Below are 27,513 nucleotides of genomic sequence, written 5' to 3' on the forward strand. Positions count from 1 at the left end.
TTTGCAAAACTTCTGCATTGAACATACAGTAAGTGCTCTAGACAATGCTGAAACTTTTAAGTTTCCAATGGGGAAATTAAAATGAATTCTCACAGCTATAATCCAGTTCAAGTCAAAGTTGCAGACAATGAAAAAGATTTTTCAGAAGATCCCCAACAGAGAACCCTGGTTATCTATTTACCAGCAAAAATCCTCTTTTATCTGTTAACCTTCAGTTCTTGGCTTTTGTAAGTGACAGAGATATAATGAGACCTAAACAAAAAGTTGTAGAAAAGAAAGTTAGGCGACCAGATGTGCATTCATATTTTTTATTAAAATATATACTTAAAAAAATGTGGATATAAAACACTTTGACAACATTCATTCACACAAGCTCAGTGTGTTGCAGCATTCCTTGTGACACTTCTGTTTGATTTCAGAGTAATCTGTAGTTTTGCAAATTAAGCAAACTTCACACAAGCAAATGAAGTTGAATTGAACTACGTCTCATACAGATGTAGAAATACTCCCCTGTTCCTCTGTAAGCTTTCAGTGCTGTAATGATAATGCTGCAATTGTTTCAACAAGAGAGCACTTCAAAAGATGTGTAGAGAGGCCGAATCTGTGAAGAAACATTCCTCCACTCACATTCAAATGTAGCCAATATAACTGAAATCCCTTTATGTAAAGTCCTGTTAAAGAAACAGTTCACCCACAAAAATGAACATTCTATCATCATTTACTCACCCTCATATCACTCAAAACCTGTATGACTGACTTTATTTTGTGGAACATAAATTCTGAAGACTGCCCTGATTGCTCTATTCCATACAATCACAATAAGTGAGAACTGAAGATTTCAAGGTTAAAAAAAAAAAAAAAGCAAAAGCAACATAAAAGAATCCATTCAACTTGTGTGCGATAGTCCAAGACATCTGAAGTCATACAATAGCTTTGTGTGAGAAATATAAAATGTAAAGATGGTTTGCCAATAATCTCTCCCTCATTGAGCCAGTGAGTAGATTGTGGGGAGCGGCTCAATCAAATTTGTGAATTAATCATTTAAAACCAATTTTGTAAATTGAATCAACCAATTAATTGAAAAGATCTGACTGAATGATTTTAATTCTTAAAGAATGGCTCAAATTATACTCAAATGATTTCATAAGACATGGAATACAGTGCCTAAGTTGTATGGAACACTTTTATACACTGCCAGAAAAAAAACAGAAAAAAAAATGCAGTTTGGATTTGAACAGGCAAATTCTGTGCCCACATGTACACGGGTATTTTTATATATATACTTTTTCGTCCATCGTTTAAAAAAAATCACGTCCACATGAAAACGCAAAATATATCAGAGCTCGAGTTGAAGCTGCTTCATTGAGTCCCTCCTCAGTGGACAGCAAGCCAAATTAGCTAACCTAATACCCTAAAGATTATATGGGCAAACAAACTCGTTAAGTTCTGTCAAGAGCATGCCAAACCAACAGGTGGCGATATAACTCTAACCGTAAAGCAATGTTGGCCAATCAGAAGCATGGAAAAAAGGTTATTACCGGTTCTGCTTCTGACGTCACAAGCCAAAATTTCCGGTTTCACCTTCTACAAGACAACACTGCAACCGGAGTTTCTAAAAATCTTCACCCTGGCAGGAGTTTTCAAAGATCGGTTTCAGTGACCAGATACAGCGTTTGCATGTGGACGAACAGCCAAACCACATATAAAAAGCTGCGGTTTTGAAAATACCCATGTTCGTGTGGACAGGGCCTATGACTGGATCATTATTGCTGTGATTATTATGTTTATAGCATGTTATATGTTGGGCAACCATTCTTTTAAACCTAACTGAGGGATTGCGTGGCTTTTCATTTCTTAAACAACCATGTTGACTCTTGCAATGTCAATACAAGATCTTGACCAAAACTTGATACACCTCTTGATGGAAATAACATCACAACATTTATTTTCCTCAAGAGGCGCATCAATTTTTGGTCAAGATCTTGTATTGACAATGCAAGAGTCAAGCACTCTGTAAAGTCTCCTCCAGCACATCCCAAATACTTTGAATGAATTTAAGGTCTGGACTCAGAGGTGCCAATTCATGTGTGAAAATGATTCTTCATGCTCTCTGAACCATTCTTTCACAGTTTAAACCTGATGAATCTTGACATTTTCATTCTGAAATATGGCCATGATATGTCTTCCTACATGGTTGTTTAAGAAATGAAAAGCCACACACTCAATCAATAAAAGAACTGTTCCCAAACATATAACATGCTAGAAACATAATAATCACTGCAATAATGTGGTGACTAATCATTAAAAAACATAAAATGAAAAAAAAAGCATTTGTAGAACTTAAATATACCCATTTCATTTTTTCCAAAAATGCCATGAAACATGGCATTGTAGCACAACATGATTTGTGATGCTGAATTCCTGGATACGCCACCATCTTCAAAGCATGGCCCTGTCCCAAATGGCACACTTCATGTGCACTTGCGGTCTTGTGAGCTTACAATGGCTGCCGCATACGCGTGTCCATAGGTTGTCCTGTTTGTCCTTTTACGTTTCAGAAGGGTGTTTGAGAGCGTCCACTTTGTGGATGATATGCGTTCTCGATGCGCACTTTTGCCGAGCCCGCACTAAAGCAACCCCCGCAGCAGACGTCTACCCGACAGTCAAAGTGGCATTACGCCATGAAGGTGTGACTTGGAGGAAGATCGCAAGGGCTTAGGGTTCCATTTGGGACAGGGCTGAAGAGGAACAGGGAAGAGTCTTTTACAATCTGTCATAAGACGAAGGCAGTCTTGTCACTGTTCATGTTTTTAAAGTCACAAAATCATCCATTCATTTTGCTCCTCCATCAAGTTTTTTTTTTTCTGCTAGTGAACAAAAAACAAAATCACCATCACTTCTCTTATTAACACAAAGTCACCTTACACAACACTGTCCACACAAAAAAATCCATCATAAAAGTGAAATTCAGCTTGTGTTGGTAGAAAACAAAAGAAAAAAGACTTCATGTGTGAAGTATCCTTTTTTTGTTCTTCTTTCAAGTTATGCCTCACAGCCCAGAGTGAGATCAGACATACAGAGAATGAATGTCACTGAATGGCAGTCTAGTTGGCAACTCCCGTATCCTTTCCAATGTACATGTCAGCAAGTTTTTTAAACTGCGGCCCCCAGTTAGAGAGGTAATCATATTCATGGTCTCCCTCAGTCACGGAGGACTCCAGAGAGCTCAGTGACTCAGCGATTGATCCATTGCCCTCATAAGCATAAGTGGCGAGAGAGTCATAGGGAGGTGCGAAAGGGTCTGTGTCGTTTTCCTGCAGTCTGCTAATAATGAAGTCTCTGACATCCGCACACTCCTTCATGGGTGAAGGTCTGTGATAGGGAAACAGCATCTCGGGGATGATGTCGCGCCGCAGCTTATTGCTTTCGATCACCTCCGGGTGGCGCAGTGTGCCGATGTCAAAGGCTTGCGTGTCCTCCTCGCCACCCCCTTCGTCGTTGTAGCTGACTACGTTATCCCTGACGTCCTCTTTGGAGATGATCAGTGGTTCCTTCCTCCTTTGCTTCTTTAAAGCTGAGAACATCACGACAATCACTGGAAAAAGGTGAATAGATATGCTTTGGTCAGTGTTATTATTGTTAAAGTTGGCATCTTTTTTTCTAAACGCAAGTGTTTGATCTTATTGTGAATGATTCATTTTTTTAATTGTTTTTTTCTTTTTGAATTAGTCATTTTTAGCCATAACTGGATTGTCTGGAGAAATTAGAGACTTTTCTCTGGTGACGTATGCAGGACTTTACCAATCATTTAGTATGTTTAAACCCTGCAAGCTCAATCGACTGCAACCTTGCATTCAATCTGCCTCTATCCAATCAACAACCAGTCAACACTCAGATGTACTTCACAATACAAAAAAAGATCTGTCACTACTTCCGTTCAGTGTTGGGGTCATGCATTACAAGTAACAGATGAAGTATTCCTCAAAATGAATAAAACAGTGAAATGCAAACTCAGAATATTACGCAAACCTGCGATAATTAAATATGTTAAATACAAATAAACCTTATGTATTTAATCTCACTTTATTAACCATTAATACATTTTCACTTTCTTCTCCTGCATCCTATTCTTCTGCAATCCAGAATGGCAGCACAGCTGAAAGGTTTGTTTGAGCTGTGCCCTCTACTGGACAGGTGTGAATTTGCATTTCCTTCAGGCTAAGGCTTATTCATTTTATTTGTTTTGCCAAAAATATAACTTTTTTGTTATTAAAAAACAAACAAGCAAGCCCCGCCCATGTGAGAAAAAGTAAAGCAAAAGTAACATAACGCATTACTTTTCATTTTTAGGGAGCAACGCAATATTGTAATGCATTTCTTTTAAAAGTAAACTATCCGTCCATCAGCCGGGTTCATTGTAACTTTAACAAAAACTACGATGAAACCTAAATGAAAACATTTTCATTAACAGAAATAAAAATAAAAACTAGCATTACTGGGAAAAACACAACTAAAAACTACATTTTTATGACTCAAAACCAAAATAAAATAACAGTGTCCCTAAACTAATTTTAGTTTTAGTTTTTGATACATGGTATATTATAAAACCTGAAACATTTACAACTCAACTGCATTAAACACTAAACACCACTAGAGTGAAATAATACTAGACTTTGCTGAGTATCTTAAGCATTTTTAAATGATACCAGTTAGCGCATTATCTTTGGCAGCCCTAAAATACTAAAACCAAAATAATAAAATACTAAAATATTAAATAAAAACTAAATAAACTAAAAAACTGTAAAAAAAAAAAAAAAAAAAAAAAAAAAAAACTATAATAAGGTTGCAATGGGTTGCAATGTGAATGAAAAAATAAATCTAGGACTTTGCTAAGCAGGATACAGTTCGGTCGGTGGGTATAAACTCACTAAGCAGGATAAGCATGCAGAGAAGTATCGCCACTAGCGCCCCAGTGCTGAGGCCAGCAGAGAGCAGCAACGCATCGACACTGCAGGAACGCATGTTCCCGGTGGCGTCACAGCTGCACACACGGATGGTCAACGTGCTGGTGCTGCTCTGGATGGGGTAGTCGCTGTCGGAGATAACTACTGGCAGATAGTAGACACTCATTTCACGCCTGTTAAATCCACTTCTTCTGGTCAGGATTCTGGCTGTGTTATCTTTGGGAGAGGTGGGGGTTAAGAGAACATTCAAACAGTCAGAGCTGAAGATATTATCTCATGCTGAGTCAAACAACAGGAAAAATAAAGCTGTTTTTGTTAGTGCCAAAATAGAAAAAAAAAAGATTGAACATGCATTTTCCATAAGCTTCAAGATTTAAACGTCAAAGGGAAGATTTATTCACCTTCATTATCAAAGATGGTGAAGTTTGGATTCAACGAACTCAAGCTGAATACAAATTTGTGACCCACAAGAGGATCGTCTGTGTCGATGGCACTGATAGTCTGTATAAGCTGGAATAGTAGACACGTTTTTGAATATGCAGAATAATATGTTCTGTTTCCAATCATTTTATTTTATATATAGAACATTAATAATTTTATGAAACCTTTGTGGTTATACAGTCAAAAGCACATATAAAGTATAAATACCTGCCCAGCTTTGACATTCTCACACACAAATGTCTCATAAATCATGGCAAACTCTGGCGCATTGTCATTCACATCCAAAACTTTTATCAAGACAGGAACACGGCTTCTTTGATGAGGGTTATCTGGTGGGAGTATCACAGTGTAAAATAGCCAGGAAAGATATTTTCATTCTCATACTTATTTAGGTTTAAAGAAATAGCTTTTCCTGACACATCATACACACACACACACACACACACACAACTATTATATATTTATATATATATATATATATGACATGTCACCAGGCAAAGCTATTTCTTTATGCATGTATTTACTTACTCATCTCACTGGCCAAGACTGAGATGTTGTGCCACTTTGACATTTCCCTGTCAAGAGACTTAAGAATTGTGATGGATCCATTCTTGGGGTCGATGTGGTAGAGTCTATCTGGGTCTGTGTGGTGATCTATTGCATATCTATGAGCAGGTTTAAGAAAGAAATAAAAATAAGTTGAATAGTCACTGACATTGCCTGAAGTGTGAAGAAGGGGTGGCACTGCATAGCTGTATATAAATAAATGAAAATATGTTTCATTTTATAGCACTGTCCACTATGAAAACCCATACAGTATATTAATAAATAAATACATAACATAACATAACATAACGCAACTTTATATCTCATAACTGAATCTTAATTTTCTGTAATTCTTTAAATTTATATGAACTGACTCTATACAATATGACTTTATATTTCACAGTTTTCACCTCATTTCTCAACTTTTATTTCTCATCATGGTGACTTCCAATAAAAAAATGTGACAATTTTATTTTTTTTATTTTTTTATTGTAAACTTTCTCATAATTGTGTTTTCTATGGAAGCTTGTTTCCGCCATGAAATAAAAAATAAAAAAAGGTAATTGCAACATTTAAATCACACAATTCTGACTTTTTTCTCTCGCAATTGCGAGTTTATATCTCACAATTCTAACTTTTTCCTCAGAATTGTGACATATAAACTCACAATTGCAAGTCATAAAGTCAGAATTGTGTTATATAAAGTCAGAATTTCGAGTTATAAAGTCAAAATTGTGTGATATAAACTCGCAATTGTGAGAAAAAAAGTCAGAATTGCGAGTTTATATCTCAGTCTTTTTTTCCCTCTCAATTCTGACTTTATAACTCGTGATTGAGAGTTTCACTGCACACAAATCTTCCCTATGTAAATTAGGCTTATTACAGATTGTGTATTATACACCAAAAGTCAGCCCTATTGGTGTTTGTGTACATTTTCTAGACATCATGGCAGCAGTAATTCATCAAATGATAATCAAATGAAGAAGAAGAGCGTAAACTGGGCATATGTCCAAACACTGTTTAGATATATTTTTTGCAGTCGAGTGCATTTTTGTCATTTTAAAGATTCGATTCAGGCACTGGAGCAATGCAGCCCCAGTGAAGTATGTCAGATGCTGGTAATGTGCTGTATCTTCCACAGCCTTCCAGAATCAGCCTGCAAGACTGGGAATTGCAGCATGCAAATTGCGTTCAACAGATTTTTTGGGGGAGTGTTTGTGCTGTTATCTGATTTGCATAATTTATTTATCGATTCAGGTGCAATGCAGACAGTGTGTGCAAATAAACTACTGCCAGCAGGTGCAAACCATTTTAGTGAATTCCCTGCAGTAAGTGTTAAATTATTAAATATTTCAAGTGCTCACTGGATTGGGTAATCTGTGGCATCGGGGTCCCAGGCTGTAATGGTTCCAATTGCCGTTCCTTTTGGTGTGTCCTCATTGACCTCAAAGACATACTGAGGCCTGCTGAAGATCGGAGGCTCATCCACATCTTTGGCTGTGACCTTGACGATGGCTGTGTCTGAGAATGGGCCCAGATGAAAGAAGTTGGGGTCCTGGTGTGTGTTAGTCACCTCCACTTTCACAGTGTACACGCGCTTGCTTTCATAGTCCATTTTCTGGATGAAAAACAAGATGAGTGTTTGTACATATTTTCACAGTGTTATAAGTCATAACACTCATAAATATTGATACAGGGTTTTACCTTTTTGACAACGATAACACCCTCTTGGGATATCTCATCTGTAATTATATCGAGATATTCTTTGCCATCTCCATCTACAATTCTGTATTTCATTTCAGCATTTTCTCCCTCGTCACCATCATTGGCTTTGATTCGACCCACAGTTGATCCGATTTCTGCTGACTCATAAGTGCTTAGGTGGTAAGAACCTTAAAAAGGAAAGAGGTGCATTAATTTCAACAATTTGCAGTATTTTTTGCCCATATTAGTCTTAATTCTAAGGCTTTCATGGCTTTTAAATGTCAACATTGACTCTATTTAATTATTTAATGCATTAGATGCATGTTATTTTTAACACAAAAATGATCCTCATTATATTTTAATCAAATTCTAATAAATTCTAAAACTTGTTTTTCCTCTGAAAGTTATTTAATGTACAATTTTCACAATCAGTCCCACCTGTTAAATATGCTATCTTACTTGGAAATATATCAGAAATACAATTCACAGTTCAAGAAGTACAATACTTCAAACAGTAGATTGGTTGCAATTGACTTTGACTTTAAAAGCACTTATAAAAAGTGACATCTTACTGTAAGCAAAACGTGGCGGGCTGTCATTAACATCTGTAAGGGTAATGTTGACCATGGTGGTTCCAGACAGACCACCCATCTGTCCTGCCATGTCTTTGGCTTGAATAACCACCTGATACTCCTTCCGTACTTCCCGGTCCATATTGGAAAGGGCTATTCTGACAATTCCTACACAGAATAACCATTAACCATCAAGCATAAAAACATATCAATTACATAATATATATACAATTATATATATATATATATATATATATATATATATATATATATTATACACTGTATATATTAGGGATGCACGGCCCGATACCATGCTCGTGTACTTGTACTCGTACTCGTAAAAATACCCCGATACCAAATACAGATACCTCACGTGACGTAACTGACAGAATTTTCCGTGCATAGAGACACCGGCGACAGCAGCAGAAACAATGTCAGCCTTAGAGGTGTGGAAATACTTCAAAATTAATGATGACAATCCACACATTGCGAACTGCATGCTTTCAATCACAATTCGTTATCGATTAGTGATGGCGGGATAGGCGGAATGACACAGACCAAAAGCGCTCTCTCGCGCGCGCGATCCCAGTTCTCTCAGACAGCGTGCGATCAGTTCTCCTTGCGCCTGAATGGTCAAATGCACACATAGTTGTCAAAATGGCCATCGTGTGGAGTATCTCACGTAAACAGAGTCGGTTATGGCTTAAGTGGACGTAAAAAATTGGGTGAAAATAGGATATGTGTCAGTATCAGGTCAGTATCCATGGATTCGGTCTTAAAGGGACCGTAGCCTAATTAAATATTTGTCATTAATGTTAATAAAACAACAAAAGATGTTAAATAAATGTATACATGATATATAAATCTACTGTATCTGAAAAATAAGTTTATTTAATTTGTATCTCTGTACTATTTGTTGTATTGTTTGTAATTTATTTGTAAATTGCTTTTTATATAACAGTTATATATATATGTAATTATGCCCTTTGAAGGTTATTGGACACTGAAATTTTTGTTCTTTAAGTTAGTGACAAGCACATAAAAATGTATTACTTTTTTCATTAGAGTAATAATAAAGAAGCTGTCCTACATTCACTAGTCTCACTGTGCTTGGAAAACTACAACATCACCAAAAAGAAAAAAAAAAAAAAAAAAAGGTATCGGTGCATCCCTAGTACATATTATATATAATATATATAAAATATTAAAATATATATAAAATATAAAATACATTAATATTAATCTTTAAAAAACAAAAAACAAAACAAAAGTGACAGTAAATACATTTATTTTTTATTTCAAATACATTCTGTTCTTTTGAACTTTTTATTAATCAAAGAATCCTGAAAAATTATGTATTACGTTTTCCAAAAAAATGTAAGCAGCAAAACTGTTTTCAACATCGAAAAAATCTAAGCACATGTAAATGTTTATTCATTTTTATCTATTAATTGTTTATAGTTTAATGCAGGACAGCTATTTTTGCAGTCCCAGATAAATTATTGCATAATAAAAAAGAATTTTATACTTCCATTTTTCATTTTATATAATAATATATTTATTAATGTGATTTATAGCTCGACTTTTTTTTAAAGGGCCATTATTTTCTGTCCCTGCTTGGGATTATACCTTCATCTTAATATTTTGCATCCGTAACCTTTATATTGCTACATTTATCAAGCTTGCATTCTTCTCAGCAAAAGCAATAATACAAGCCTAGCATAGTAATTTGTTCCATTTCAAAGTTTTATACCATTTTGTGTAAAGCAAATTCTAGTAGTAGCTGGATCTGTTAAGCAGGCACAGCAGTGTGTGATCTTCATGCTTCAGACATTCCACATAAAAAGTCACATCCCCGCCTCACCTTGTCAAATGGCCTCAGGCATACATCATAGTAGTTTGTCAGCAGAGAATATGTTTTCAACAAGATGTTTGGAAGACTCACCTGTCTCAGGATCCACAGAGAAGTAGGGCTGCCCTTGCAGGATACTGTACACGAGTTTAGCACTGTTTCCATATGTGGCATCATCTGCATCAGTGGCATTGACTTCTATTACAAAAGTACCTATAAATAAATAAGAAAAAACATAAATGAATTTTGAGAATGGAGATAAGAGAAAATGGACATACCCTGCTTCCCTTTAATGCTGACACGCACACACAAAGCATCAACAATGTTGTTAAATGTCTTTATATTGGCCAAAATCTGCAATCAGAATCAACTTCACTAGTATGAACTCTAATATTTTGCATCAAATTATTCCAAAACCTAAATTAACTTTATTGACATACTGCATGCCGATATTTATGTCTTCTTATAGGCGTTTTAGGATAAACATCTGAGACAAGTTAATATTTCAATCAAGCATAATTGAGAACATAACTGAGTCTGTAGAACTATGAAAGACCAACCTCTGAGCAATAAAATATTCCTTTGGGTAGCAGTGGAGAAGATACAGTCACTTTAATATTAAGATTAAACCAATGAAGGATTGTGTAGGGGAAGGATTATGTTTGGCAATATATTTATATAATATTAAATTTCTTAAATGTAAAGAACCAAGCTCACAAAAAGGGGGTACAGTCATGAAAATAAATAGCTGGGTCATTGTTTTGTTTTCAGAACTGAATTATTGGCATTCATTATGGTTCAATACACTGCCTCTTCACCACCATTCCTTAAATTAGAAAACACAGATGGAATTGGTTTTGTCCTAGGGTTGTGTGTCAGAGGGTAATGAGCGCTTCATAATATGATGGCACTTTCACTTTGATTGAGGGCAATAATTTCATAAATACAATGTACAGTCCCTTATATTAGATTCCAGCTGAACATGAGAACCCATATCAGTGAAGGAAGAACATCATTAGATTTTCTTTGGGGAGACGATACCAAACAGACTGCTTCACTGCTTGACGACTGACTTGATTGGAAATGGGATAACCAGAGGTTATTATGATATTACTGAGAAGCAGCATGAATCTTCTGAATATTCATGCGCTGTGAATATGTATGGTGCAGTGTCACTGCTAGCACAGAGCCACTGATTGTGTGAGACAGTGGTGATAGATGATGTGCGAATGGGAATTAGATGTAAATAGAAAATGCGATAAGATGAGCAAATAGAATCTCTTCCATCAGACACTACATCAGGACTCAAAAGAGGCAGGGCCTTGCGGGCACTGCTTTTAGTGTTTACATATATTTGCATTTTACTACCTGCAGTACGTATAAATCAACTGTACATTCCTAGAAAACTGCTACTTTTAGGTAATATGTTTATTTCTGATTATTAATAGTTCTAGTTTGGTTCTAGTTTCATTTGGTTTGAGTAGGACAAACTTAAATTAAACAAATTAGTTCAGTTAAATTAACTGTTATGAGTATTTAGAACTTCCTTTTTCTTCTGAGTTCACAGCCCTGACCTATTTCAAGTAAACTGAACTGTTTCATTGTTTTGAGTTGTATGAACTAATTTCTTTTAATTTAGAGTAACTTGAGTTTAACTGAAACTGGGCTGGGATATCTATTTCCCAGCATGCTTTGCCTATGGCTCTCGAAAGGGAGAGTAAATGCTAAAATTAAGTGTAATATGTATTAGGGTTTATAGTGAAGTAAATAACCAACACTATCTCACGACCAATTCGTGCATATTTTACGAGGTGGCTAATTCACCTCACTTGTACGAATTCATACGATAAGTACGATTTAGCAAAGTTAGTGGTTAGTTATGAGGTCTTGACAATACGCATAATCATTCGTACAACCTCACTCATACGAATAAGCCACCTCGTAAAATACGTACGAATTGCCGTGAGATCGGTTTGAAATAACGTGTTTGATTTACAAGAACTCAAAATAAAATAAAAAAAGTTAATTAACTAAATCTTTTATGTTAATTGCTATCAAAATGTATGAGTTAGCTAACTCAGTACTTCAAGTTAGAAGCAATTAACATGCATGAGTACTACAAACTCAAAACTTGATCGTTCTGCTTACTTAAAATTGGGAACATCATAACTCAAAAAATTTTAATTGATTACCTCAAATTTTTTGAGTTAGCCCAACTTATTCGGGTTTACAATGCATTTATTTATGTCTTTTTTATTTTTTAAATTCAGGTGCACACAAAAATAAAATAAAATAAAATAAAATAAAATAAAATAAAATAAAATAAAATAAAATAATAAATCATGAACAAAATGTTGAGTAACTGTGGGTCAATATTATATAGACTTAAACCCAAGCCAACAACAAAATAAAACAAAATGTTATGAAAGTCTAGCTCACTTGTTTAAATGCCACACTCCATAACAGTACATGCTTCAAAGGCTTGTCAAATGAAGAAGAAAAAAACCCTCTAAAAACCAACAGCACTGAGCCATCCTTGACCTTAAAAACACTGCAGTGACAGGAATATCACACCCTGGTGCAGTATTTCAGCATGACAGTAAATGCACTTCAAATAACAACAACGGGAGAGAAAGTAATTTTCATTCACTCACCGACGTCTGACATTTCAGGTACACTGGCAGTGTAGACAGCCCTGGTAAATTTGGGCTCATTGTCATTGATGTCATGTATCTTGACAATGAATTCAGTGGCAGGCTCCAAGGGGAGGCCCGTGATCTTGTTGAAAGCCTGGGCCTGCAGTGTGTAAGAAGCCTTTTCCTCTCTGTCCAGTCTCTGTGTAGCATGTAAATCCCCAGACTTCTCATCGATACGAAAAACTGTGCCTGCTCCTTCCCCGGAGAGAACATATCTGGCAGTTCCGTCCCCTTTGTCTTTGTCTGAGCGAAGCTGCATGGACAGAAAGCAGACAGTGACTGAACCGTGTCGCAGTGCACAGATTTGATATTTTGCACATGATTTGTGGATATTTTTAAATCAAACACTCTAATCACCACAGTAGAGTAGCATGAAGTCCTTCCTTCAGCAAAATGTTAATATGATACGATGCCATGTTTTATTAACCAGTGGATTTCAGCTAGTCTTGTTTTCAATCATGGTTAGCAGCTTAGAAAAAGAATCTTTTGGAGGGAAAGCTCTCTAGGGACAATAGAAACTCATAAAAGCCACAGAGTCTTAAAAGTACAAGTCTTCAGAACATATTCCATTAAATACTAATGAAGCTTTTAGTCCGTTTTTACCACTGTGTTTTTATTGCATTTCCATTTGATTTTCTAAAAGTATGAAATGTTCCAAGGCCTTTTAGTACATTTCCATGACTTTTCATTTTAGTAGTAATCAGAATTGTAATTATTGCCATCTTTGTCCACACTGTCATCCTACCACTTCGAATAAACTCATATAACTGGATCTCATCACTGTCCTCTTTATAGTATCACATTAAAATTGATTGTGTTGTTAGAAAACAAATCAATAACGCAGTAGTCTGCAATTTTTTTAAAATAAATTTCTGTTTTAGGATATTTGATGTGATAATAATGACACTTTATTTGAGAAAAATCTACAATAACCTTGGACTTGGATCAAAAAAAAAAAAAAAAGCAAGCAGTAAATGGATGCTATATTTTTAAAATATGCTCATGTAATGTTTTGGGCAAAAAAAAAAAAAAAGCTAGAATTTTTTTATTATCACATTTGTTATGAAGGAAAGTCTAGGTCTATGAGCAAGCCTAAAATAGAACATTTTAATTTCAACACTCTTAAATGTTAGGTAAAACTCATTAAAAAGAGAAAGTCTTTTTTTTTTTTTTTTATAATCATAGTAGGGGACAGAAAAGTTCCCCTAATTGAAGAATCACCCTGATACATCCCACTAGTTGGGTCATTCAGTTCCACTTAAATGAGTTTATTTCCCCTAAAGCTGTTCAACTGTCACCGTCTGATGCTTAATTAAATTTTAACCAGTGGGATGAGACTATATGGGTTCTAACAGGCTTTAATGAATTAAAAAAAAAATCAAATAAGCAGTTGTTTCATGCGTTTATGAGTGCAGATGCAGGTCCAGCATCTGGCCAGAGTCATGACCATTTAATGCATTTATCCTGGGCTCTAAAGGCTGTTATTAGAAAGAGCCAGTGGTCTGATTCCACCAGCTGACCCCTCAAACACACTCAGCAGGATCTCATAACAAACACTTTATATCATCCACACTAACTGATAGAGAGTTCAAATAAAAGACATAGGAAAACACCACAAAGCGAAATGTTACAAAAGCAGCTTTTTATTCGCTCTAACATAAAAGCTATTCGAATTCACTGGGTCCCTCAATAGTTTTCACTGCATACACACTCCCTTCACTCATACTCCGCCTCAATTTAGAAATAAATTTCAGTTGCAGTGCACTTATTTATTAAACAATGCATTAATAAATACAATAATTTGTTAATATTACTTCTAAACCTTTATGAATCTTTTGTTTTGATTCACTTTGTTTCTATGCTTCGGGTACGTGCCAGACTGACCAAGTCACGTGATTTGAGCAAACGAGAATTATTTAGTACGCCATAGTTTTTTATTGGTTTTAAGCTAAAATATTTATAAAATACTACATATTACATATATTATTAGTTTATATAGATATTATTACATAAAACACTTGCTATTTATTCGTAGAATGTCATGATGTTTTTGCTGGGTTTTTTTTTTTTTTTTTTTTTGCATTTATACGGCATAACCAGCAGATGTCCTTAGCGCACGAAGCTTCATTGCAAGGGAATCCGAAGTCACTATTGTTGCATAGGTGAGTGGCATTTTATGTCACGTACTGTCAGTTGAGTCAAACGCATCTGTCCCCTGATTGCAGTCAGAAGTCGGTTTTGACAATTAAAATAGCGTTTTGCAAACTAATCAATAGGAAAACGTATCAGTAGTCGTTCTGAAATTGAACTGTGACTCCCTGAATCTTGTAACCTATATATAATTGGCAATTTCATACATGTGGGCAACTGAAGAGAAACCACACGATAAATACCTGAATACAAATATTTTGGACCCTTGACTCCTTTACGCTGCTGTAACTGGTTGGTAAATTCTCTCTTCAATTCCATGGCAAGAGATATATCGATGCGCATTTGTTCCCTTTGTCGTTTGCAGTTTACTTCGGAGTGTGTTTATATGCTTCCTCCAAATCGATTCAGAGCTTACTTTTCTCCTTGCTCTAGCCAAATACAATAATTACCCTATCAAGTCCACTTATGGTGCGTTCAAGTCATGTCGAAAAGATCGTATTTAGTAGAACGCACATGAATTCGTTGCAGTGTGTAAATTTTAGCGGCAACTAGCGGTGAGGTTGCGAATTGCAACCAGCGGCTCAGCACCTTGCTCACCCCCTCCCTTGTAGAACCCAAGAGGCGAAACGCTGATGCTTTTTGGGTAACAGCCACTAGGTGGCGCTTCGGTAGCGAATATATGTTTTATGTTATCAGTTGTGAAATCCAACCATTAATGTACACATCTGAGGTAACGTAGTTAGCCTACTTTATTAAGTATTTCCATTTTATGCAACTTTACATATTTACTATTAATAGTAAATTAATAATTAATAAAGTTAAGATCATCATGTTTGTAGCGTGATCCAGGGGATTAAAACGTACAATATATATTTCAGACCTAGTGGAGTAATAATAGTAAATTACTCCACTAGGTCTGAAATATATACGTTTTAATCCCCTGGATCATGCTACAAACATAATGACCTTATAGAACATGATGCATTGCTGTGTCTGCTATCCCATAATTCCCATATTTGGACACAGTGGCTGTTTTTTTGTTTACATAGTCTTGCTTTAACGGACATTAATATAAGACAACACTGCAAAAACAGTTTACTCTCAAGCTGTTATATTCTGTTATATATTTATTGTCCAACATTCCCAATTTTTCTGATCCATGTCACGTGACTTTGGCGCTACGAGTCACTGATTCGATTCGCAAAGCTCCGAAGCTGTGTTTTGAAATTGGCTCATCACTATATTGTTGAAAAGTTATTTTGTTTTTTTGGTGCACAAAAATATTCTCGTCGCTTTATAATATTAAGGTTGAACTACTGAACTCACATGAACTGTTTTAAATATGTTTTTAGTACCTTTATGGATCTTGAGAGAGGAAATGTCATTGCTTTGAATGCAGGCCTCACTGAGCCATCGAATTTAATCAAAAATATCTTAATTTGTGTTCCGAAGATGAATGAAGGCCTTACGGGTGTGGACTAATCCTTTACTTTTTTATATGCTGCTATTAACTCAGTGTTTATAATGCTAATACTTGAACTTCAAAGAATTTTAACCCAAACTGACTGGGTTTCTAGAGAGCAAAGGTTTTGTGAAAAAGTTGATGATCACTAGTGATAGTATTTTATCCTGTGTTGTCATCATTCACGTTGGATTTTAGCTTTAATATACTTTTCTTTTTTTTTTTAACAAAGCAGCTGATATTGCCATAGAATCTAGTGGACTTCCGAGTCACTTTCACCCCAAAATGGCGGAAGCGTAGGGCTGCTGCTGGGCGATGGTGTTGCAATGGAACATTCTATTGAGTTTCATTTCTTGTCAGTATAAGTTCTTTGCCTCCCTTTCGAAGCACTTTTAGAGAAGCTACGGTGGCCGACAAAAAGACAAAAATGTCGTTGTCTGAGACAGCAGATAGCCAGGCAAGCAATGAGTTTTCTTCTTACTTCTAACAAAGAACGGTCTCTGCTTCTAATATACCAGACGACTATTACTACTACTTCTTCTTTATGCGTATTCAACGTAGCGACGATGCAAGCTACCTCTAAAAACACGAACGAACATAGAGATGAAATGCGCTCTGTAGAGCAGTTTGTCCATTTAGGGTTACTGTAGAAACATGTTGGCGCAAAATGACAACTTGACATGGAGGGGGGCCCGCGGTATATGTAGATAGAAATGGCTCATTCTAAGGTAATAAATACATAATGGTGCATTATGTAAGGTCTTTATACACCACTCAAAACATAGTTATGTATATTATATTACATTTCGGTCAATAGATCATCCTAAATTTTACACATTTCACCTTTAAGCCCCGATCTTTACGAGTTGGGGGCATGTCAGTGAGAAACATGGTGGAATACCACAATATTTAGCAGTGACATTGTCAGTCGTATTTATTTACAACATATTAAGCTAATTCCCTGCACAAAATATAATAGCATTGTAATATAACCATATAATATGTAACGATAAAGTTAACAGTGGCTTCATAAATTAATTCTAGAAGTAGATTTCAAAAACCTTGCTGTATTTGTGTGTTGGTAATGAAGAGAAGGTACACCGCCATCTTGCTCTGACAAAAGTGACCTGAACGCACCTGACATCGTAAACACAACTTCCCACCTGGTACGAACTTCACCAGGAGGACTTGAACGCACCATTAGTCCAAGTTAACGTGCCCAGCGTTTAGTAGACACGTTCCAATTGTGTACATGTATGTGCACAAGTAACCTTTTGACCAAGTTATGCAAATGTACTCTTTTATGGTGGCATTATTAGTGTGTGCAAAACAGTAATTAAATATTGAAATAAAAATTGTACGGTTTTAAGCCTATGTGTCGTATTCTATGCATTTCCCCCACGTTTGTACGTATACAACAAAGTCAGTGTTTTAATAACAGGGACTGTGCAGCTGAATGTCAGTATGGACTCCTCTTTCATGTTTAATGCGGCATAAATATAGCATGCCTCTGAACTGCGACTTGATGAATTGCAGTCCCTTCCTTCACACAGCCACTGCAGATGGGTTGGAAGTCAATGGGGGGGAATGAAAAAGAGTTAGTGAAATAGCCCATAATTGTTGATTCCTGTCAGGTCTCTGCGGAGCCACTTTGTCCTGGAAATGAGAGCGGTAAAAAACTAAACCCTGGTACAAAGTATTCTGTCTCGAAACGACTCTCTCCCACTCTCATTCGCTTTCTGTCTCTCTGCTTCTGTGAATATTCATGCCTCAGTGAGTGTGTAATTCATATTTGCACTACTTTATTTTCTTTGATGATGGCATCAAGTTTTTCGAAGTGCCTGCCACACAGCACCATGTTCAAATCCAGTGTCAAACCATATAAAGCTCAGGAAAACGAAAGAGGAATGCAAAAATCAGGCTTTTGCATCTCCTCCAAGCCCTGTTTTGCTAGACAAGGAGGCTTGTTCGTTCTGAGCTTGTGATATTGTGGACTCTCACCTTGCCGACATACTGATAGTTACTTCCTGTGTATTCCTCCGACAGGAAGAACTGCCTCCACATCCAGTCTCTTTTGGATCTGTGCAGCACCGTTTTATCTCCGTTCATCAGATGGTTCCAGTTGTGAAAGAGATTCCCATCATTCCTCTCTAGCAATATGACTGGAGAGCTCAGGTGCGGAAAGACCAGTGGAAGCAGCCAGAGGAAGTGATTCATTATCATTGCAGCCAATCGATCGTTACGATGACAGCGACTCCTTATGAATAAGCTAAGTAGGGTGGGCAGTGCTGAATTGAAAGCGATGTAGATGGCAACATCAGCAACCCTGACATTGTAGAAATGCCTTTGATCTTCCTTTGATTCCCTATAAAAAATAATCAAAGCAAAAAAGTTACAGTGTGTTGGAGGTCACTGCAGCCCTTGTCAAGATGCAACACCCGTTTCTTCTACTGTAATCCTTTTGTTGTTTGCAGAGTATATCCCACAGGGCCTTCATGCAATATTCTATTCACAGAAGATCAAACATGTAGCCTCACACCAAACCTTGCATATAACATGCCCGTGTAATTAACAGAAATGCTTGCATCGGTAAACATGGCTAAGATGGCATTCTACACCAGGTCTGGGTTAAGGACAGGACAGACTGTTATCCTGGGTTAACCAAAAATGTTTTGTTATTTACGGAAATTTAAAGACATTGACGATGGGTAAATAAAAATAATAGACTAATGAGCAGTAACAGTATAATATAGATATGGGTTGGGAATCAAAAAACAATTCCAATTCTGGAATCAGATACTTGTTATAAAATTAAAATTTCGATTCTGATTATTGATTCCTGAACTCAATTTGCCACTCGTGCGCTGTGTTCTGTATAGTCCACGAATACTGAATTGAGTTCTCTTTTGCATCTTCTTGCACTTAAATGGACAAATTCACACAAAATAATGTCAAAATATTCTCGTACACACAGTCATTTATGTCTTAAGTGAACATAAAAGAGTTGAGAAAGACAACGCATGTGTAACAGTATATTGGATCCGTGAATTCGGTCTTAAAGTGACTGTTAATGTATTTAAAATGATTGTTAATGTTAATGTATTTTTTACGGAACAAAGTTTTGTGACGTAACTTGTGTTTTCACTATGAAATCAAAATTGACAGTATTTTTTTATAGAAGATTGCAGTACTTATTATAAATTATTTATCCTTGCGCATAATTTAAGTTCATAAGTTCATGTGCCCTCATAATCTTTAATAAAACCTGTCACTCACATGAGATCATAGCAATAGCAAACCACAACGATCCAATCAATTTCCAATGGACAAAATCAAGTCCCGCCCTACATTTTTTTTCTTGTTCGAGAAGCCATTTCACTCAAATATACATCACAATAGGAAAGAAAAGACTATCGCAACTTTCGTTTCATGCCGACTTTAAATGTAAATTAATTATATCCTGTCTTGCCAGCAGGTCGTGACTGTATATAGATGACTAGACTGTCCGTATTCCTGCATGCCCAACATTAAATGAGGAAATCAAAAATTTCCATGAGTTAAAGGGTTATTTTACCCAAAAATGAAAATTCTGTCATCATTTACTGACCCTAATGTCGTTCCAATCCAAACCTATAAGACTTTTGTTCATGTTCGGAACTCAAAGAAAGATATTTTTAATGAAATTTGAGAGCTTTCTGTCCCTCCATAGACAGCCTACGCAACTGAAACTTTGACGCTTCAAAAAGTTCATAAAGAAAAACTAATCTATATGAATTGAGTGGTTTAATCCAAACTTTCTGAAGAGACTTGATTACCTTTCATGATGAACAGATTTAATTTAGGCTTTTACTCACATATAAACATTGATCAGCGAACTGAAGCTCAACCGAATCTGAATGATGCATGAGAACAAACCTCTTCCGGAAGCTCAAGCGTTATGCATACCCAGTGAGGTTCATTTTCGTTATAAACTTTTTGATGCGTCAGAGTTTCAATTGCGTAGCTGTCTATGGAGGGCAGAAAGCTTTAAGATTTCATCGAAAAGATCTTAATTTGCGTTCCGAAGATGAACGAAAGTCTTACAGGTTTGGAACGGCATGAGGGTTAGTAATTAATGACAGAATTTTCATTTTTGGGTGAACTAACCCTTTAATAAAGATGCTAAAATAATAATTAGGCTAATGGGAAACTAAAAATGATGGGGAAAAAATGTCATGATGGAAATTTTACCACCCAAACTTTCACGGTGACAGTGACCAATTATTTCCAGCACAACCTCTGACTCTGAGACCCTCAGCATCATTATTGATCGAGATAATGTTCGCATCTCATGTGGATTTATTTCTGCAGTCACAAACAATGATTAAACAAAGTCTGCAAGTGAATGAAGCAACAACCTTCACAAATTCACAAATTGATTCTTATTCCAATGTCATCTTCTTATTCCCTTGTCCTCTTAATATGTTCCACATCCAAATCGATTTCCAGAGGGAGTACTATAGTACGGGTGTTATAGCTACATCAGAGCCAAAAGAAATAAACGTACGTAACGGGATCAATAGCAGACCTTGATTATATGTCACAGAATGACTATGGTTGGATTCAAATGCTAGTCACACGACCTAAAAGCTCTTGCTCGCTGCTTCAAATAGTGATTGCTGCTGGCAGAGTGGCCTGCCGCTGTGTTTATTCCTGAGCTTTCTGAGTGTTTAAGCATGACAGCCGATGTGAGATACATTCAATTAACTGGGACTAAGTGAAACATTACTCACCTCCTTTTCACCTTTTAGAGAGGATTTTTCACTAGCATCTCCTTAAATGTAGCAAACAGAGTTTTAATGTCCTTAAATGTTTGAATGCCTGTCCCGAGAGATATTTAACGCCGCTATTATTTCTGAACCGCTGTAAGCAAACACATCAGTGTTCAACATGGCCAGTAGGCTTCAGTTTAGCTGTCAAGTTACACAGCTACACACCAAATGAATAAATAAATAAATAAATATGTGTACAGTAAATATTGATTTGAGTTTATCAGCCTAGCAACAATACAAACACAGCAACAATATTACAGTAACATTAATACTAAAATCCTACAATTGATTACTGAGGCAAGATGGCACCAGTTGCGTTTGTATTTTAAAGGAACACTCCACTTTTTTTGAAAATAGGCTCATTTTCCAACTCCCCTAGAGTTAAACAGTTGAGTTTTACTGTTTTCGAATCCATTCAGCCGATCTCCGGGTCTGGCGGTACCACTTTTAGCATAGCTTAGCATAGTTCATTGAATCTGATTAGCATCTCGCTCAAAAATGACCAAAGAATGATATTGCTGCAGCGTCTCTTACAAATGTCTCCATGGTTGCAAGGCACGCTCCCTGTGCAAGCAGGGGGTCACAAACGCTGCATAATATCATTGCGTCTGCTGCACCCATGGTACGGCAGCAAAGTTCCTTGATTATTACGCCGGAATGAGAGCATAGTTCCTAGCCATATCTGCCTAGAAAATCGCAACTTTTCATTTTCCGTCGGTCTTAGTACACGATGTAACTACAGAAGAGTCAAGTTTTAAATAGGAAAAATATCGAAACTCTTTGGTCAGCGAGATGCTAACGGTCTAATCAGATTCAATGAACTATGCTAAGCTATGCTAAAAGTGGTACCGCCAGACCCGGAGATCGGCTGAATGGATTCGAAAACAGTAAAACTCAACTGTTTAACTCTAGGGGAGTTGGAAAATGAGCCTATTTTCAAAAAAAGTGGAGTGTTCCTTTAAGCAGAGAAAGCAAGTGTGTATTTTGTAGGAATTGTAATTGGGCGCTAAAGAGAATTCTTTGAGCTAATGGGATTGCTTGGGTTCCTAATTGAGACCCGATTTTGAGGGAAGACATGATTTGTCATGACAGGGGATATATATTTCCCATAAAGATTTTTAAAAACTGTTTGTGAAAGAGTTATAAGGCATGAACCAAAACACACTCAAATATTTAAGTAGCTTGAGAGTGAAGGGAGGCTTCTATTACGTTATTCGTAGTGCTTCATGGGAGCGGGTGGGTGCTAAAGAGTTTAAGTGTGCGTAAAGACTTTAGGTGTGATTTGCTTGTAGCAAATCTCTGATTGGTGGACATTTCTTTGCAGAATCATGAATAATGTCATTTTCAACCAAGAATTACACGGTTAAACATGAATATTTAAAAAAATATGTTAAAATAATGCGGGCTGATGGCTTTAACAAAAGCATAAGTCAGTGATTAACAACATTGGGTCTGTCTTTAAAGGTTTATTTTTAACAAGTTATTGTTCAAAATCAATTCCCCTATATTGAAAATGAATGCGATTTTTACTTCTGGAACCAGACTGTTGCACTGGAAATGTCAGTCCTCAGAATGCCTCGACTGACCAATCAGAATCAAGTATTACAGAGCGCCCACTTCATTTCTGACCTCTACCATTTCAAAACATTCATCGCATTCCAACTTTCTTTGTCTTTGTACACAATAATTTCAGATTGACTCATTTTCTGTCAATATGAAAGGAATTTTCAATAAAATACCTTCCAGCTGAACATTTTTGCAGAGTGATTGAAATTACGTCATGCTCATCATTCAGCTTGACAACAGGCTAAATGGCTGTTTGTGCAAATATCTTTTTCACCGTTTAATATCGTTTATTAAAGTGCTGTGTATTTCCTTGTTAATTCTCCGTCTTGCCCCCGGCTGCCATAAAAACCATTTCTGTTTTGTAACATGTAATCTACTTTGATTATTATTATGATTAAATGCTGCAGTTATAATTTAAACTCTTTCCATGAACCTTATTAGAATATTAATCCTAGATGTGCGCTGCATTATAAGCAGCCTTTGACATCTCATGAATTTTAAGGTATAAGTGGTCAGTGAATTGGCCGGGGAAAGAGAGAGATGGGCATTAGATACACTCTCGGGACGTGCCATATATCACCTATTAATTAGAGAATTAGCATTAATGCCCGCAGCTTAGAGTCAAGTACATTTAGTCCTTGTATCTAAGCTATCGAGGAACCGATTCTACGCTCCCTAATGACACATAACACCTTGTTTTTTTCATTTTGCCTGAATTCTGGTGCTATACAGGTGCATATGCAAATCTAATGCAATTGTTTATGTCCATGACTGTCCTTGCCATATGTTCAGCAGCCTAAATCACCTACACAACTGCATATATTTAAGCACTAGTAAGAAACATTTACATTTACAGGGACTGGAGACACTCTTATCCAGTATACTTTAACATTTGACACCAACAACAAGCCACAGATGCAACAGTTACCACTTGGGGGAGCTCAAGACCTTTTTCTCTCCTCTCTTCCCTGTATGAATCTCCCCATCACTCCATACCTCATCCTGGACGGCTCTCACAGCTGGCCTCTCCCTTGCAATATTAATGCCCTGTCTTCTTTGTTTTGAAACTTTGGTACAGATCAGATATGCACCATGTTGATTGCCTGCCTGGAGGACCGGCTTTGATTCTGCCAGGTTCACAGACTCAAGGCAATCATTTATACCCTGAGTTATTAGACAGAACACTTTCTCTGATTTCGTGTGGCTCTGAGAATCTAATGAATTCAAAAGCAGGAGCTGACGGAGGTCCTGTCTGATTAAAAAAATTATGTGTGTTGTCAGAGAAGGGCAAAAAGGAAGGGAGGGCTGCTCAATACACAGATGTGGATACTAGAAATGCTCGCTCACAATGCTAGAGGTTTAACTGTTATGACATTCCCAGTACAATTCAGATGTATTCAGACTAGAAGAACAGCCCTTGACCTCCTAAAATGCTTTTTTATAGGTCACTTCCTCAGGTCAGGGCGTAAATATTATTACAGTACGTCCCTGAAAAGAAATACATTGGTTGGATCTTTCACCTCATTATGAGGCAAATTGCCTCGCATTTCGAGGCGGAAAGAAATAGAGGGAGATGATATCAGGAGACAGAAATGGGGAGAGAGAGAGATGCCCTGAGTAGAAGCATGTGGGGCTTTATCTCATGATTTATCTCTGTGTTGAAAGGCAATTATACATGTGACACTGGCTCAGAGGAAGTGTGCGCTTTAATTTGTGTGAAACAGTCATGCCTTTATGTGTTCGCATCAGATGTATAAATCACAGTTTGCATATTGGCTTGAATTCAGAAGCACCAAAACCTGAAAAATCTGATCTAAACGAAACATCTAAACTAAAGTCTAACAAGAATGGTTTACATAGTCAATGTACAAGGGTGTTTTTAGGTAACAACATGCACACACAGACAAGAAACAATCCTTATTGGTGATAACACACTCAGAGTGATTTGTCTACAGTCTTACATTTGACTTCCACAGTCACAAGTGGTACAAACAATTGAAATGAAAGCTGCAAAATGCTCATGGCTATCCATCCCTACATGAACACTTAAAACACAGAGCGCTGCTTATGCAGGTTTAGTGTTATAGCTTTGCCAACATACTCCAGAATCTGCACCGCTTTAGCTAAAACCCCAGGTTAAGGATCACAGAGACAGTGGTGCATGAAAGCAATTTCCCTTTGTCGGCCGTGATATGTTTTATGTCAAGGATCAAACAAGCACGCAGACCTCTAAACACGTGTGCACACCTCCTTGTAAAAAGCGACGGGGCGATTAAACGCATAGGGATAGAGGGAGGATTTTAGAAACTTCAGCTGCAGTGATGACTCCTGTGGGTGGTAAAGTTAAACTAGATGTGGTGGATTGGTTTGAACAATGGCACACTTTGTTTACACATAAGTAAATGTATTATAATTTAATATATTTTATTATTATATATTTATATTCAAATGATATATATATATATATATATATATATATGTATGTAATTTTTAATACATAAACAAAATTATTTACAGCAAACTACAATTACAAATGAATCACTTGGAAAACAGAGAAGATAGATAGATAGATAGATAGATAGATAGATAGATAGATAGATAGATAGATAGATAGATAGATAGAGCACAAATCAAAGGGGCAGATGACTGGCATTTCATGCAAGATTATATGACATGTAAGATTATATGGCAAATCTGTGGCATTATGGACAGAGGGCAAAAGTCATTCAGATCTATTACATTAAAAATCTAGTCCATGATGAGGTTGTTACAATGAAAAAATGTAATTCCATGCAGATGGAAGTATTCCAAAGTATTTTGGTTTAGATTTGAGTTTCGACTGTTGTCAGTTCCACGGCAACAATTTGGAACTAGTAATAAAATTGCAATGCTTTTTTTCCATGCTATTTAGATTAGCTGGTGTTATCTGAGGAGTAAAAAGAGTAAGGCTCTTACCTTAACAAAACAGCCTCCCATGCTCTTATGAGAGCATGTCATCCTCACGAAAGTACGACGCTGGCTTCTATGTTCGCCTCTTGGCAGCGCTCAGATTCCAAGACTGACTACAGTTGTGTGTGAGACTCCAGCTGCCTCCCTCTCTCTCTCTCCCTCGCTTACACATAAAGCCCTCTCTCTCTCCAGCTCTATCCTTTCTTTCTTGCTCTGCTGGACAAGGATGCAGTTTGCAGAGGGGAGCAGGCTCTGATTGGCTGCCATTCATAAGATTGTGATTGGGGATGGAGTTGACTGGGGGGAGGGAGCGAGGGGAGAGAGACCAGTGTTGGCTACAGACCAGGGCATTGAAATGAGGACAGTGGGTTTAACACAGCAGGCATGATGACTTTCAAGAATTAAATCTTGGACTAAAACATTGGTAAAGAGCAGGAACCCGAGGCATATCCGTGACACGCTTAAAACGGCAAATACTAAATCAGCCTAACAATGTTTTGTAGGGGCAGTTGTTTTCATCGCACGCATAAGCGCAAACATAAGTGTCAGATTTTTAAGCTGAATACATGAATCATATTACTGAGAATGCAGAAAGGATAATACATTCAGGGATTTATATATATATATATATATAAATATATAAAAAATAAAATAAATAAATAAATAAAAAAAATAGCTTGATGCACCTTTTGATGGAAATAACATCACAATATTTATTTCCATCAAGAGGTGCATTCATTTTTGGTCAAGATCTTGTATTGACAATGCAAGAGGTGAGCACTCGGTAAAGTCTACTCCAGCACGTCCCAAAGACTTTAAAGTCTGGACTTAGAGGTGCCAATTTATGTGTAAAATATGCTCCCTCCCAAACATTCTTTCACAATTTGAGCCTGATGAATCTTGGCTTTGTCATTCTGAAATATGGCCATGATATGTCTTCCTACATGGTTGTTTAAAGCTGCAGTCCGTAAGTTTTGCCTCTTTGTCGCCATCTCTGTTTGAAACCTGCAATTGCAGTTGTTTGCGGAATTATCTTTGTTACGTGGGTTGTGCCTCGGCACGGCTCCTCAGTGCATATGATGTATCTAATGTTTGCTGTCATTCACCGCACCGGTGTGGATACTGTAATTTGGAATCACAGATTGTAGTCTTGAAGTATGACCAAAATAAGAATTTTCACCAGAAAATGTCATCTGAACAAGCAAGTAACATGTCTGCCACTTTTGTTCTGACCAACTGAGGGGGAAAAAAAGGCATTACAATAAATCGTGCTGCCAGTGGTGATTAAATCTAGCTCGGATCAAGTCAAACCATGCAAATTATTCTTATTCTTATACATTGTTCTCAAATTGTTAATGTTAACAACATCAGCATTGCGTGACTGTGTATTTAATGTGTATTAGCGTTACCTGTAGATTTCAATTTCCGTACAGTCTAATTTTTAACGTTAATTTGTCATACCATACGATCGGCCATCAAAATGATAAGTTTAATTATTGCAGCTGCTGTGAGAAAAGGCTATAAATTATCTGCCTCACATGCGATATAGCCTACTAGCTGGGACTCATTCTTTATGTAAACAGACGTGATGCAATGACGCAAAGACAAACAGCGACATGCTCGAATTTCCCCCGAAAACCCACCAGTACCACCCGAATTATAAAACATAATTTCAAGCTTACCGTTGTGAATCGGGCTAAGGTAAGGAGATAGTTTTGAACACTGGCTGGTCATGTACTTGCTCAAAAATTGATTTTGGATCATTTCTAACCAAAAAAAGTTACGGACAGTAGCTTTAA

The 27,513-nt window shown here is 36.7% G+C and overlaps 1 protein-coding gene across 1 annotated transcript; it reads right to left on the reverse strand.

Moving 5' to 3' along the window:
* Window positions 1-294: 294 nt before the first annotated feature.
* cdh10a (cadherin 10, type 2a (T2-cadherin)) lies at window positions 295-25,888 on the reverse strand. The gene is made up of 12 exons (XM_051878979.1): window positions 25,721-25,888; window positions 18,390-18,753; window positions 12,734-13,028; window positions 10,173-10,292; window positions 8,228-8,395; window positions 7,656-7,843; window positions 7,316-7,569; window positions 5,934-6,070; window positions 5,613-5,734; window positions 5,366-5,474; window positions 4,929-5,180; window positions 295-3,595 (listed from the first exon to the last, which is right to left on the reverse strand). The coding sequence occupies exons 2-12, from the start codon at window positions 18,609-18,611 to the stop codon at window positions 3,105-3,107; spliced, it is 2,358 nt and encodes a 785-aa protein (XP_051734939.1). The 5' UTR covers window positions 18,612-18,753; window positions 25,721-25,888; the 3' UTR covers window positions 295-3,104.
* Between the last annotated feature and the right edge of the window lie 1,625 nt (window positions 25,889-27,513).

This window comes from Ctenopharyngodon idella, chromosome 2 (genome assembly GCF_019924925.1).
Source record: "Ctenopharyngodon idella isolate HZGC_01 chromosome 2, HZGC01, whole genome shotgun sequence".
NCBI lineage: Eukaryota > Metazoa > Chordata > Actinopteri > Cypriniformes > Xenocyprididae > Ctenopharyngodon > Ctenopharyngodon idella.

What these genes read in the sequence shown, in the direction of transcription:
- cdh10a (XM_051878979.1), bottom strand. Translation starts at nt 18,611, where the DNA reads ATGATAATGAATCACTTCCTCTGGCTGCTTCCACTGGTCTTTCCGCAC. An exon ending in ACCTGAAATGTCAGACGTCG is followed by an intron (nt 10,293 to 12,733) that starts GTGAGTGAATGA and finishes ATTTATTTATAG; the next exon opens with GTACTTTTGTAATAGAAGTC. An exon ending in GTGTTATCGTTGTCAAAAAG is followed by an intron (nt 7,570 to 7,655) that starts GTAAAACCCTGT and finishes TTTTTCATCCAG; the next exon opens with AAAATGGACTATGAAAGCAA.